Here is a 16,067-nt window from a genome sequence, read left to right on the forward strand (position 1 = left end):
AGGTACAATTGACTCATAATAATGCTACCAACAAAGAAATTTCCGGTCCAGCAGACACACGGCTAAAATTGTTACCAGCATACTATCAATGAGCTGAGAAATTTCAGTTCCAGGCTTTTAAGTTGCAAAAAGGTGAATGCTCCCCACAGACTTTTGATTGAGTGTACCATTTTGTCCATGTTTTCCGTGACCGGTTTGGACGCCTCCACAGAGTCGATGGTGACAGTGCAGGCCTCCTCCATGCTGAGCTGCTGGTAAAAGCGCTCCTGTAATTCCCGTTTGGTGAAGTGCAGTTTTGGATAGTGGTGCTCTGTCCTCTGAAAACAAATCAAAGACACAGATGTTTTACTGCTGTCTGTATTGGGTCACTGTTGGGGCACAATGCTGTGATTCTATCAGCCCAGGCCCCGGACAGAAAGCAGATAAAGACTTATGAGGCCAGTCACCTAAAGTCAAATCGTAAGCCCATCTCCACAGCTGCCAGAGGGGAATTAATCTAAACTTTCGCAGCCACACAATTCTATCTTTTAGAGATCACACAGACCATCGGCAGACAGCTGACAGGCAATGCACATTGAAACAATGAAAAACCCCACTCTCTTTCTTCTATGGACTTTTTATTGTACAGAATTTTACCATTTGCTTTTTTAATGTTCCCATAATGTCCTCTGAAAATGGCACAACAACCTTTTTACAAACAATCTCTTTCTACATGCCCTCTTCGGCATATCTTTGTATCTTTAAAGCAGAACTAAGTAACTCGTGCCGCAAGAGCCACTGCAGGTGTCGTAGCATGTTGCGTTTTTTTTCTCATTAATTGTCCGTGAGAGTAAATACTACGCTCACAGAAAAGACAAAGGGAGAGACGGATATTGTACATTCAATTATACAATGGAGATATTTTTTTTCACTCAAACTTGGCTGTAAATACTGCTAAAGTGGCGCTAGCCCACAGTTAGCTTTGCCCGTTAGCTTCTTCTTAGTGATTCCATTAGTGTTTATTGGAACCGACGACCCGGTGCAGGAAAGTTGCAATTGTGATTTCTGCTCAGAGACACCAGAGGGAGATGAAAGACCCCCCAATCATCCCATTAACACTTGTATTACCCCCAGAGGGACTACGAAAAGGATTTATTAAGTTAAACTTAGTACTGCTTTAAACAGAACTGTAAAATTGACAAGCAGACTGAGGAAGAAAAAAAAAAAAAAGATTTTGATTATGAGGAGAGGTGTATCGACAAGACTATGTTATGTAATCTTCAACAGTGACACAACAGCTTGACATATGGGTCGATTTTCTGATGTAAAACAGAGAAAAGCGACGAATACACGCGCCACAGCTTGATCAAACAGCATTCGATAAACTGTATTTTAATCAATTCCATCTCGCTGCAGCAAACGTATTCTAATGCGTGTGTTTGCTGTCGAGAGATCTGCCAGCCTTGCATTCTGTTATCAAGAGGAACAGCCTTTCCCCCATGCAAATAAGTCAGCCAAAATGTTACAGTTAGCTCACCGGGGCGTCCACTTAGCTAGATTTCCAATCACAGGCATGAGTGACGATGCAAGGACATGATTCTGACTGAACTTTTATCGCGAAACACAAACCCCACTCTTCTCATCAACACACCACCATCAGCCTCGGCCTCCAAAAGGACAACTCCGAATGTGTCAAGCCCAGAGAATATGGAGTGTGTGATGGGGTTAAAAATAGCACAATTGAACAAAAAAGCTGTTAATGAATCATGTGAGATTGAATAGGGGGGGAGGGAGGTGAGGGGAGAGGTGAGAGAACAGACTCAAAAAGGGAAGCACAGGAACCATTAGAAAGCAGAGTTGGCACGCTATAAATAGGGCAGAGCCAGCGCCTGACTGCAGCTGGCTGTGAGGGGGTGACAATCATATCTTCAGGAGTCACGTTGGAGCTCTCTGACAGCTCTCTCAGCCCTGTCATGGTGTAATACCCCCCAAAAACAAATACAAGACGGAGTGATTCAATAACAGGGGACGGGAAATAAAGTCCTTTTATTCTTTGGGATCACAGGGTCACCAATACAGCCGCCATATGCAGTATAATAATTAGCATATTGATTCATTTAGGGGTTTTAGTAGACATGATGCAGCCTTCTGCTTTTACACCGGACTGGAAATGCCTGGAAATTGAATTGTAAGTCGTCATAATATTTTTTTGAAAAATATATGGGTGTTTCAGTAACATTTTTTATGCCATGGACTCTATTTTGAGGACTTTTGTCTAGTTAAAAAATAAATTGTTTAGACATGTTAATTGCTAGGAATACAGTCCAATGTTTTCCTCTCTTGAGACGCCTCGACAGTTTAATATTGAGGTACAGCAAAGACTTCTATGTGGAATTTGCCTAACCCCAGAGGGACTACGAAAAGGATATATAAAGGTAAACAAGTGTTGATGGGATGATCGGGGGGGGTCTTTCATCTCCTCCTGGTGTTTCTGGCCACAAAAACCACGGTTGTAACTTTCCCTGCCCTTGTCGGAGGCCTCAATACACACTAATAGAAACACGAAGAAGAAGCTAACAGGCTAATGGACCAAGTTTGAGTGAAAAAAATTATCTCCATTGTGTAATTGGATGTAAAAAAATCCTTCTCTCCCTTTGTCTTTTCTGTCAGCGTAATATTTACTCTCACGGACAATTAATGAGTAAAAAACCTTGACATGCTGCGTCACCTGCAGTGGTGCTTAAGGCCTCTAGGGGCATGAGTTACTTAGTTCTGCTTTAACTAGCTGAGACCCGGCCTTCGGCCGGGCCTCGCTAGTCTCCACATGTGATATTCTGAGATTGTGAGTGATTACAAAGAAATGTCCAACCCGTCACACAGTTCAGCTGTGGACCAGTGGTTCCCAAACCATTCCAAAAACTATGGCCACTACAAATGAGTAAAAGAATGAAGGCAAAAAACAATTTCAAACAAACTGCAATTGGAGTGTTTGATGCACCCGTGCTCCTTTCTTATAAACTACGACAATATTTTTGCTAAACTCGGGGAACAGGATTCAAGAGACAGTGGAATAATGATTGATAAATATTAGGGGTTCAGCTGTAGCGGTTTGGTTCACGGTGCAGGACCCGTGGTTTGGTCCATCACGGTAGTGTACAATCAAAAAAATAATGAGTAGGTTTTGAACTGAAATAGCCGAATGATCGTTATTAGACAGTATTTATAACCTTACAATAAAATTGGCAATACGTTCAAAGCTGCTTTAGAATGAAATGTACCTCTGGGCTCACAATACGTGAAAGCAAAATAGAAAACAAATGGTACAGCAGCAAAGAAAAAAAGAAAGAAAAAAAACTACGCAGTGCAGGCCATGCGCTCGTTAAGATGTAGTTTCATTTTCGCTTTTACTCACACGGAGGATAAATCAGTCGGAGCAGCGCGTTTGATAAGGCTCGTGTTTAAGCAGATTTTGGGCACGCACGCACACACATACACACACGCCCACACACGCACACATCGCCCTGTTTGGATGCGCGCGCACACATACATACACACACGCACGAACACACACATCGCCCTGTTTGGATGCGCGCGCACACATACATACACACACACACACACGCCCACACACGCACACATCACCCTGTTTGGATGCGCGCGCACACATACATACACACACACACACGCACGAACACACACACACGCGCGCACACATACATACACACACGCTCGAACACACACATCGCCCTGTTTGGATGCGCGCACACGCACGGCAGTCAGATCTCGTGCACTTGCGTTTTTGTGACAGGGGGTTGTCCTCGGACAGCAGCAACACCAACCACGCACATACTCAGTACTGTCGCCAGGCTTCCTGTGCGCGCGGCAGTCAGATCTCGTGCACTCGCGTTTTTGTGACAGCGGGTTGTCCTCGGACAGCAGCACCAGGCCCTTCCCTGCTTAGCATCCGAGGAACGGTCTCCCATCCCAGTTCTAACCAGGCACTTCCCTGCTTAGCTTCAAAGTCGGTATGGGAAATAAACATGGCGGCGCCCAGGCGGCGGCCATTGAGATAGCGTTTTCTATAATAGATGTTGATATCGCTACTACTAAGCCTATACACATGAAACAAAAAACAAGCACAAGGTTAAATGTCTTTTTGGCGGCATAAAGTGAGTAGGATCAATCCTCTTTCGCACAATTGCATTAAAAAGTAGTGGCATTATTCACCTCCTATGTGCAAATGTTTTTAGCTGAACACACAAGGAGCAACTGAAGACCAAACTTCATAAGATCGCCGTGAGGTCGTGATGTGGAGTTTACGAGATCAAAATTCCATATACTTTTTAGCCCTCAGGGGGCGGTACACACACGGTTTTAGCCTATACAAGTGCAAAATATGCAAACAATTAAGTAGGAACAGCAGATAATTCTCTAAAATCATCAGATATACAGTTTATCAGCCAAAAAGTTGGTTTGGCCTTTAGTTGCTTTTTAACAAACAACAATATGGTTCAGCATTGAAGGATTTTTCAATGCTGGATTTTTCTTTGAAAAATAGTGAGCATCTGTCACGAATGCACTACATTAAACATCACTGATCATTTAGCCTTTGGGGTTTTGGCCCAGTTACCTGTGTGTAGTAGTTCTCCACCAGCGAGGGGTACTGCTGATCCCCGTTTGCGGTGAGGGTGGGCTGGTATTTGGGCTGCACGATGCGGATGGCATTCAGCACTATGTCCCGTTCATCTTGCCTGAACACACACCGACTGAACAAGTCATCTACAGAGAGTCCATCCTCCTCCATCTGGTTCAGGCACCTGGGCGACACAAGACACAAAACTAAAATCTAGTCCAGGAGCTCAACATAAAATTGCAATTCATGAGTTCGCTCAAGGAATTCAGAGACAAGATTTTGCAATGGCTAAAACTATGGCTTCATGGGATATGGATATTATATTAACAGCAATTGGACGACAGTCTTGTGCAGCACTAGTAGCACCAATAATAAATTCAAGCAAGAAAAGTAATATGTGCGACTGTAGGATAGAGTGACTAGATGGATTAGGTTGGACAAATGTGTGTCGCATTCGAAACAGCCCATTAGAGACACTTTCATTTGCATCACAGATAAGAGCCACCGTCACAAGCACAAGATGAAAGGTCACAATCATAAGACCTCTGACCCGTCTGATGGTATGGGATTTGACTCCTCTCAGGTCGGATTAATTCAAAGAAAAAAAGGCCTATGTTTTATAAATCTTGGGATACAGCAAGCTGAATATCAATACATTCTACAAAATAAGGCTCGTTTAAAAGGCACTCTGAAACTACATCCTTAAATACAATACGGCATGAGAGACACACTTAAACGCATTCATGTGGACTGCCTTTTTCATTAGGCTTCAGTAATTTTTTTCTAGCAAGCATTGTATTTTCGGATTATGTTGCACAGTAAAACTGTCTGAATAGAGTAACTATGTTCAATATCGCATTGGTCATTACAAAAAGCTCAGGTATGTCAGTCACAAAGCTGACACAGGAACTTGTATACTTGTCATTTCACACATTAACACAAGAAGGGCTCCAAACATTGTGCGTCTTCCATTATATCTGAATGCAACACAGTGTGATCTAGAGTTCAGATTACATTACTGAATCGAATCATTTTTGCGAGATTGAGCCTTACAAATTAAATTCAACATGAACAAGAAACTGAAAAACCCTGAAAAAATAAAATGTTGTCATCAGAGGCATGACTCTACCTTGATCTGTTCTCCTTCTAAAGATAATTATAAATAACAGTGCGCTAATTATGCCTTGGTGGAAACCCTGGCTCAGCAGCTTCCTCGGGACTAGTTTAATCAGACACAAGCAGAGTTCTGCAGCATCAAGTCGAATCAGTTTAGGGAATGGAGTCATAACGTATGATTGTAATTCAAGTGTAGGACTGGGTATATGGCAAAAGTATTACCAGTTAACACAAAAAAACTAAAACAGAAGTGCTTCTAGAATTTTTCTTCATACTCAGATTAACAAGTCTCTCTGAAATACACAACATAAAACAATTCTTGGCCTGGCACAGTCAGACTCTCCACTGTAGTCTATACACAGTAGAATAAAGCAAGAACTCTGTCTGGCGATAGCAAACTACCCAGTTCCCATTGGTGCAGCCACACAGGAAAGGAACACAACTCATGCACTGTATAATATAAAAATGCACATATTTTACAATCCACATCAGTAAATACAGGCGTTCATAGTAGAGAGTGTCTAGTTTCCTTCACCCTGTCTTGGAGTCAAGTGTGATGCCATGTGCAATTGGGGCTGAACTAAAAGAGAGGCTTGAACAAAGGGAGGATTAGTGTGGGTGCTGGCAGTGTGGTCCACATGAACAAAAAGGGCAAAGAGGTTGAATGATAGAGCATAATCAGCCTGGTGAGTGCTCAGCGGCACACTGGGGAGCGCGGAGCTGTGGGAGAGGCAGCACTTACAAAGGCAAAACTTTGACGGATATATGCAGAGGGCTGAAAAGATTGAGAAGAGAGTAGACTTTAATGTTTGATATGAGACAAGTGCAAGAGAAACGGCTAGACAGCAATATATTTAGAGTGCCACTGGAGAGAAGAGGTAAATGAGTAGGACTACAGTCTGCCCATGTCATGAGAGCATACATTAACAGTAACCGATGAACTGACCAGAAGCTTCAACTGCCCGGTTAATGCTACTGGCTCACATTGTATTAGGTGATATCCTCGATGTATGTTTGGATGTGTGATGTGATACCTGGGGCTCCTGGAGCTCACCAGCGACTAGTCAAGCCAAATGCAACTCAGGTAGTCTCCTGTAATCACTGGTGGGCACAGATGTGACAGAGGAGTGTAAGTCTGGAGCAGGGGCTGAACGATTTTGACCAAATATTTAATTCTGTTGTTTGTCTTGTTTTTTGATTTGTATCGTAGTTGCATTTCAATATCTACTTATACAATCAAGAAACAGTTCATAGTGTGCCATTTAAACAAGGCCAGAATCATAAAGATTTGAGCAAACACTCAAGTAAGCAGAACTCCAGGTTTAGCAGGTTTTATAGCACATACGACTTAATATGGCGTAGCATTAAACACAGAGGATACTGGTTGCTCTTAGTGTTTCCCAAGAGCAACCAAAAAGCCTATAGTATTTTTTGCCACAACAGCAAAAAATACTATAGGCTCTTGGAACAAAGAAATCAAAAATGATCAAAATAAACTGCAGATTCAAGCACTCCAGTAAACATGAGCTGCACAAGGAGGTACTAAAGGTCTTTATTTTAATGGCTAAAGCAAAAAGGTTATGACCATTGCCAGTCTTCTTCAGGGCTTGTATTTATGTTTTTATTTGTATGGCTTGGCCATTCGGCTTTTTAAGTATTTCCTCATGCAGCTCATATTTATTGGAGTGCCTGGATCTGCGATTTATTTTGGCATGGTGTGACATTCAGTTGTTTACAAAAGACATATTACCCAAATAAGTTTGCCTTTGCAACTTGATAATTGTGACCGTGCTAATTGCAAATTCCCAAGTAATTAATCTTCCAGCTTTATCTGGAAGTACTTCATAGTTATATGCACATCTGAGGACAGTTACTTGAAAAAAAGTGCTTAATTACAAGACATGAGCAGAGCCATCAACATCTGTAAAGTATACAGTGATTAATTGTGACCTTTGCAGAGTTTCTCAAAAATAATGAAGGTCCACAAACGTCCACAAAGCGTTATGACATGAATGTAGATTGAAATTGCCCACAGTAAATTAATATAGACAAATGCAATCAGATTCTCAGCCCTTCATCTGACTGGTCATACAGTATCATAGTTGCTGAGAAAGGATCTACCTAGTACCTAACTCCATACAACCCTAAAAAGGAAATTCCCTTCTTTATCATTGATATTTTTTTTTTACTCAAAGTTGCCTCAAGTCACCCTCTTCATGAAAAACACTGTGCATCATGGCCGTCTGCCTAGTAAATCTATCAAAACACCTCATATTAGGATACAGTGTAATTTGTCAGGATGCCCCATATGCAGAGAAACTAGGATGCTGCTGCAGTCAGGACTCGATGGAGGAATTTACTTTGCACAAATATATTAAAACACTGCACAAAGTGAGTCATTGGGGTCCCATCACTCTGTTACATTTTAATTACAGCAGTCTCTTGTCGTCGACCTCTATGAGCCTTATTAACACTTGGTCTTCTGTGCGGCGGTAGCTTTGTGAAAAATATCATTAAATATTACGGGCACCAGCATATTAGAGTTGCTATGGAAACAGTGAAAAGTGAAAATTGTGAAGTGCAAAGTGGTGTTGTTATTAGGGACGCAACGACTCACTAATGTCACGATTTGACATGTATTTCGATAAGGAGGTCATGATTTTGATTTGATTGAACACAAGAAATGGAAGTTCTAATTATTATATATATTTTTTCAAATAAAATGTATATGCAATAATGCGTTTTCCTAACAAGCACAAATACCTAAACAAATATATATAAAATATTCCTTAATTGTTAGTTACAGTACTACTTTGATACTAAAGTTGTGTTAACATGTGCTTTAACTAGTATGTAGTTGAGTGCAAGCTGATAAAATATTCTATTTTGAATGGAGCTCTCGAATGAGTGTTGGAAATCTGCAGTGTTAGGGCGAACAGGAAAACAGTACATTTTGACTAAGTGTGAACATAAAAAGTAGAGAAAAGAGCCGCTGCCAGGTGACTATCAGTAAATACAACAACACACTGTTGTGTCCTAATGCTTTTATCTGAATGATATCTTAAGTATTTTACATTCTTAAATTAGGCAATTTTGACATCACAATCCTGAACTCTAAGAAAAATAAGACTCGGTGGTCTGCAAATAGCGCAAGGAGAGTGTGGTCAGAGCCACCATTCTGAAAAAATGGGTTGATTGATTCCACTATAATAACAAACAATAGACATTTTTAAATACAAAATATTGGGGTTATTGTTCACATTAAAGCATTTGGATGCTATAGTATGTTAAGATGGAGTAGTGACTCGCCAGCTAACTTTGTCCAGAGTTCTTAACTTTTTTATATTGATTTTAATTAATTGTTAGATTGTAGACAAAGTTCACTAGTTCCACCTAAAATGGTGATTTCTATGATTAGGTGACAATCCCTAACTATGAGCTTCAAGTTAGAAAAAAAAAACATTAATTGGGAGTTAGAAAGTTAAAAGTAGGAAAACGTCTACAACTAAAAAGAAAATGACTTTGTCTCTATTTTCTCCTATTGAGTTTCAACTTTTATGACTATTGTATTCTGACAAAATGAAATAATCTCGATTCGAAAAATAAATAAAAAGAAAGCCATTTTATATGAAACAGAAGTAGCTACTATGTACACGGATGATGCCAAGGATTGAAAATAGAGTTCAGCGAGGCATGGAAAAAAGTACAGTACAACCGAAGGGAAAGTGTGCCCTCTAGTGGTGAGCACGAAACAGTACACGCATGCAGCAATTACTCTAGCCAAGTGAAACTATTGACTATAAACACATGTTCTTTACATACCTAGTAATAACTCGTGGTGAGCAGCTTTTCCTGCGCCCCATACACTCCAGCGCTGCACAGTAAGATCCAAGGTTTGGCTTAAGACCGGCCTCTTCCAGCAAAGTAAATATGCGGCCAATTTTATTCAAATTTACCTATTGGGGACAACGTAAAAGTTACATCACCATCACACACAGCTTGAGATTATAACAAAACAAAAACAAATTACTATCTAAAAAAAAAAAAAAACATAAATAAAACATAAAAATGCCCTTTAACTTAAAGCCCTCTTAACAAATATTGAAAATAACTCACCTTTTTTGCCCAAACCCTCATCACAATGTTATAGATGTCTGTGTTGAGATGTTTTCGCCTGCTCCTGACTCTGTGTTGACTAAGCAGGAAGTTGTGTGCACGGTCAAGGTCCCCCACAAACACACAGGCCTCTAGGAACGAGTGGATGCTGCACCGAATGTCTGCACATGTCTCATTGTCCGACACTGTCTGAACCGGCACTGCTGTTGTGTCCGAGGAAGACAACTGCCTTAATTGTTCATTCACTCCTTTCTCCAGCTCCTCAGCCTCCACCAACGCATTCGCTCTCTCACATGATGTACTCTGCTCCGGCTTTTCCTCATTCACAGTTAGGCGGTTTTGGTTTCCTTTAAGAACCTTTTGTGATGATGCAGTTGTTCCAGCAGCAGTTGCGGAGGTTGAAGAAACAGCAGCACGAATTTCCTCCGATATTTTTTTCCGACTTTTCTTTTTCTTCTTTAAGGGTGCGGCCTTTTTAGCTGTTGAAGATATAATTTTATGTGACGTACCGGGTAGCATTTGGCTGCCTTTACTTGCTTTAGAGTCCTTAACTTTTGTATGTATTTTCTGTTGTAGATGTTGCTCTTTCTTAAGTTTGTTTTTCTTCTCCTTAGACAGTTTCTCCATCCATTTTGAAGACTTTGACTTGCTTGATTTAGGCACATCTTTTCCCTGAGGTTGGCTTTTGGCACTTTTACCAGATAAAGTGCTTGCTGTTCCTGACGATGGAGCTGAAACAAACTGAACCTTTGCATGTTGAACGTCTACAACATCACATTGGAGCTGCTGGATTCTGGCTTCAAGTACTGAAGAAAAGATCACAAACAGGTTTGTTATTTTATGTAGCCATGATGTCAATGTGCATGACATCATAGTAATAAGTGTATTTGACAAGTATTTTATTGTAGGGTTGTGCAGTAATTCAACAGGCTTATTGTTTGAAGTAAAGTTTGAAACTAATACTACTACTACTACTACTACTACTACTACTAATACTAATTCTAAGAATAACACTAATAATAATAATAATAATAAAAAATCACACTTGAACAGCGCTTTTTTGGACACTCAAAGATGCTTTACATGGGGAATGTAAATAGTGAAACTATTTTGTATTAAATAATGGCACTGGAGGGGAAAGTTTATTTTTAAAAAGTATATTTCATCCCGACAAAGTTGGCCGACTAACCAGGCCCGACTCTGCTTTGCTTCCAAGATGTGACAGGATCATCACTCTCAGTGTGGTATGTCCTTGTATGACCTCAATGGCCATAAATACAGACATGGCTAGCTTTTAAGAAATTGTTGTATAGAAGTGTAGAAGAAAAGAGTGGGAGTTTATGATCTCTACATTTCACTTCTTTACTGATGTGAATGAACTAAAATGTTAAAATGTACAGATGTGGTACCATTGTAATGATAACAGCTTACCATCAACTAGAGACTGTTCCAGCCGACGTTTCTTATTGTCATTGGTCTTGGGATTAAAAAATGACAGCTTTCTTCTATGCAGGGTCAGATTACTTTCTGCAAATAGAAATTGAACACACATTAAGCCAGTAGTAAACAGGTGAACATATGAACAGTTCCAGACGAGGATGAAAGTAGGCTCATACTGACAGTAGGCTGCACGTGTCCCATAAACAAAGGTTAATAACAGAGAAGTATCCCCTTCAACTCACCTGTTAGTGTCAAGGCACGGTATCGTACAGAGAAACACAGCGGGCAACAGCTCACGGGAGGGATCCGGACAGCACACTTTTCCAACAAAATGCGGCTATTATTCACACATTTGGTTAAGGCACACACTCTGAGTAGGGACATGTTGACATCTTTCATAACCGCATTACTCTTCCCCCTGCATGTAGGACGCCATTTTGCTCCAGACCAGAGTAATCACGTGGTGGAGACGTCGTCGTGGGTAAGGCGAGACGAGCAGATAGTCGAAAAGTCGATTATGCAGCCGAAAAGTCGAATTTAGACTTCGACAGCAGAGAGCATTTCAAGCCAAGGTAAAGTCAATTCAAGTGACTAAGATAATTATACTGCAAATAAATGATGTTTAAAAAAAAAAAAAAAAGGCAGGTAAATTATAATTATTTAGCTGCCAGCGTTCCACTCGTGTTTATTACTACAAACTACAGCAATCGTACTGGTGTAACAAGACATTTAACTCTATTTATCTGATTTCCTTCTTCTTCTTTTTCTTATGCAATTGCTTTTGCATGTTAAACCGAAGTTGTTATTTTAACCTATAGATGGCACTCTCACTATGACCAATGAAGAGGTGGAGATCAAGCTTCAAGCAGGTAAAGTAGACCGATCGTTTTATCCTTTTATGCCTAATAGAATGAACATTTTACTATTCTGTGTGTATTTTCTATTGGCTAGGTTCTTGAGTAATGAAAAAACATAGCTGTTGCATTATAGGCTCTTGGGAGCAGATGCATTGGATGGCAATGGTTATAGTTATGGTGCTATTGTGGTTAAAATAGTGAAGTAGGTGTAGGGACAGCTGACTGTTCATTTTGAAGGAGCAATTCTTTCACTTTTACAGAAAGATGTGTAACCTCTCATCCAACTAGTATGAGGATAAGAAAACAAGAAGCGCAGAGAGTAAAACAGAAAAAAAAAGAAGGGGAAAAATTTGCCAAGGAAGGACTTCCCTCTGACCAACTCCTTTGCAGCTCCCTGAATCTAATTAGCCCTGCCATTCACCCCGGCAGCGTTTGAAGTTCAAAGATCATACAGTTGAAAATCAAGTGTGACTCTGCTGCTCCGAGCCAGGAGTTATACTAAATTTATCTTATTCATATCCTGTATACTTTCTGACCCCCAGCGCAGCCCCCCCCCCCTCCCCATGTCATCCATAAAGCATTCTGAAACACTTTAGCAGCCCTTTGTGTCTCGGCAGGCTGGAGGTTAACACAAGCACTACTTGACAGAGAGGCCGGGAGAGCGAGGGAGGGCTGGTGGGCGCACGGGGAAATGAGGTCCAGGCAGTACATCTTTTCTCACTGGAGGCAGAGGCTGGAGCTCAGCGGTAGGTGTCTGCTGCTGAGCTGTAGGTGAGGATCAGGAGGTGTTTGTTGCCACGGTTCACGAGCAGGGCCCCTCCACGCTGCCGTTTGATGTGGTCGGCCCCTGTCGGCGGCTGGCTCTTAGCGCTGGTGTGACAGTCATTGCCGGGTGAGTGACTGTCAATGCCTTGCCGCACAAAAGAGGAGAAGACAGGCATTCATGGGGCCTGATAATGGCCAGGCCACGACAAGGCTGCCATTCTCATACACTTTGATCATGCGGATTCTTTTGCACACCTTTGTAGAGGACTCCCTATTTGTTTAACAGATGGAGAGGGCCGCTTTCAAATGGCTTCACCTGGCAAGGATACTTGATGGAGATACTTTTCAGTGAAATGCTTGGTAAATGCCTTTCACAAGGGGCTTAACATCACTTATACATAGGTCATTTGTGGCCAATTCCACCAAGCACAAACGTTTACCCTTCATATATGATTGTGAAGAACTTAAAGAGGATAGGAGATATACTGTGGCCGTTGGATCGGGCAGGAGCCTGCAACCTTTTGAATCCAAGGTGTAGTTTTCTAGAGAATATTACATTTTTATCCATGATGAGCTGTGATCAAGTATTTTTTCCGTGAATGGCTGGATCAGACTAAACTTAGACTACTCCAAATTAGAACAGGACTAAAGACTGTTGGCCATGATTGATTCAGGACTTTACTACAAATTTATACTGCTTTTACAAATTAGCCAAAGCCAGTTCTACAGTATCACAGTATAGCTCCAAAACCACAGGCTGCAAATGTCTGCTACATTTTACTATACTATTCATAGTATAGTAAAAGTTTTTTTTATTTGCATCAGGTTCAGGCTGGCTCCCACTAACTGATGTGTGAAAGTCATTACTCAAGTCTCTCCATTTATCCAGGCTTTGGACCGGTGCAAAGGAGAGAATGGCTTTTGACACATTTGCCGGCTGAATTAAAGAAGTGTGCATCATTCTCAGTAAGCAATAACACAGAGTGACTCCACAAATACTTAAGTCTATTAGTGCTAATTACACCAGCGCAGACATCAGAGGCTACAGACTAATGCACAGGCTTTTCCTGGACTTCTGTGACTCACTGAGCTTCCCACACATTTTGAAGATGGCTTCAATTAGTGAGTCATTTTATTTACAAGCATATCCCAGCAACATAATGCTTTCAATTTACCAATATCCAGTTATGATAAACTTGACATTTAAATATGGCTACTGTACTTTCTCCAGTCAACACAGAAATACTTGTCTTTTAATGCTGCACTGACTGTATTTCCTGACATACAGCACATTGTTTGTACTGGGCATGAAGGTCATCACCCAAAATGTGGATCCATATTATACATGGGTTGCTTCTGTTTATTGAAATAGACTTAGTTCTTCAGAGCTGCATAAAGGTTACAGCCCATCGAAATGTACAAAGTAATATACAATTTATCTAGTAACAGAGCCTAGACAATTGGCTGGAGTTGAATTGGGAAACCATCTGGGGGAAATCCCACATTAATCTTCAAATTCAGAAGCCACAAGACAAGTATAAAATTTGTAAACACATATTTCTATTCATTTATTGTCTTGTAAACAATAAGAAATATTTTAGATGCAAATCCCCGGCCTTTAAATCCGTTTCCTTTCAGGCTCTTTTATTTGACATCATATCAGCAAACTATTCAATGGCGTGGCTCAGACAAGCCAAAAAAGCTTTGCAGAAAAAGGAAGTAAAAGATTGAAAGATATAATGGTGAGTAAGCAGAAACACAATTAATAAAAGGCAGCCATTAGCTGGGAATAGTGGATGCTAAGAGGAAGGTCAGGTTTCAACTCTTTTGAAGACTTTGATGATTCAAAACAGGCCTCATTATAGCGATATTATCTCTATTCATACACTTACAGAGCTCTTGGATACCTGCTGGGAAAGATTAGGTTCCTACACTGGAGAGCATCCTTGTTGGACACTGTGGCCCATAGCTGCGGGCACACCTACCTAACCTCAAAAGTGTATAAAAGAAAGCTGTGTATCGGAAAACAACAAGAAGAAGACATGGCACTTAGGTCAGAGCCCAAATATTTGAACAGCACCACAAAGTAATCTGCTGCTGCATCTGATACGGCTTCAGGCCTGATTTCTCCTCGTCTTAACCTCGAGCACACTCCAGAACTAAACATCTTGAATACGTTTGGCTAATTTAGGGGCAGGTATTAAAAGAGAGAGTACGGAATTGTGCACACCAAATACGGGCAAAAAATTATTTATATATATATTTTTTCTTACATTAACTAGTACAGCAGTGTAAATTCTGAGCCATGTATGTGGTGAATTCACTCTTGTTAGATTCTCATGATTGTACCATGCAGTTTTGCACACCTGACCATAATGCTGCACTCTTTAACCAAAATATGACTTTAAAATGTAAAAAAAAACTACAAAGCGACTGAAAAACGAGCCAGTGAGCCAGAAGGTGAACTGATTTTCGTGGAAGGGTGACAAACAGGCCGCGTCTCTGGGGGTATTTAACAAGCTCGAGAGTGTTAACTCAACTGTGCCCCACTTTGAGTTAGTAGCTCCCCAAACACCTTTGGCTTAGCTGGTGGCCTAAGGGTCAGAGACACACCACGGAAAGAATCACTTTGAAAAGCTCAAGTTAAAACAGCTATACTCTACACTTTTCTGATTTCTGTTCTCGTCACGTGAATAACAATGCATGTCATTATTTCAGTAGCCCGACTTGATAGAATGTGGTTGTTCTTTGATGCCTCTTAAACAACTTCATTACACAGCTTGTAAAAAAACAGACAAGAGTGTTGGAAGTCTCTAAAAAAGGTGTTCTTCATTTCCGCCCCGGCTCCCTTCAAATGAAAGAGTCAAGATCAGAGGGGGTGTTCCTCTGAAATATTAGCACAGGTGATCAGAAAGCCTGTCCGGCCAGCGCCATCTGGACTAACTCTACTGACACTTGTGCAACCCGTAGACTGCTTTTCCCACCTCTTGATTTGTCCCACGTGCTAAGCCAGAGGTGTAAGAAAATGAGCAGTTGATGGACAGTAATCAAGGTTATATGACCCGTGTTTGCACATCAATGTGGAAAAATGGAGCAAGGTGTAACCCGGTGTAATTGGCTCCATAAAACCAGGAGGAGTAGGAATAAAAAAGGCCAAGTTG

The 16,067-nt window shown here is 40.9% G+C and overlaps 1 protein-coding gene across 1 annotated transcript in view; it reads right to left on the reverse strand.

Annotated features, from left to right (window-relative positions):
* Positions 1-11,721, reverse strand: part of polrmt (polymerase (RNA) mitochondrial (DNA directed)) — a 49,904-nt gene extending 38,183 nt beyond the window's left edge. The window contains exons 1-6 of the mRNA XM_079574667.1: positions 11,527-11,721; positions 11,276-11,371; positions 9,845-10,650; positions 9,551-9,684; positions 4,610-4,796; positions 168-317 (exon numbers count right to left, since the gene is read on the reverse strand). Coding sequence (XP_079430793.1) covers positions 168-317; positions 4,610-4,796; positions 9,551-9,684; positions 9,845-10,650; positions 11,276-11,371; positions 11,527-11,683 — 1,530 coding nt within the window. The 5' untranslated portion in view covers positions 11,684-11,721. The remainder of the gene's footprint in view (positions 1-167; positions 318-4,609; positions 4,797-9,550; positions 9,685-9,844; positions 10,651-11,275; positions 11,372-11,526) is intronic.
* Between the last annotated feature and the right edge of the window lie 4,346 nt (positions 11,722-16,067).

This window comes from Gobius niger (genome assembly GCF_951799975.1).
Source record: "Gobius niger genome assembly, chromosome: 17".
Lineage (NCBI taxonomy): Eukaryota > Metazoa > Chordata > Actinopteri > Gobiiformes > Gobiidae > Gobius > Gobius niger.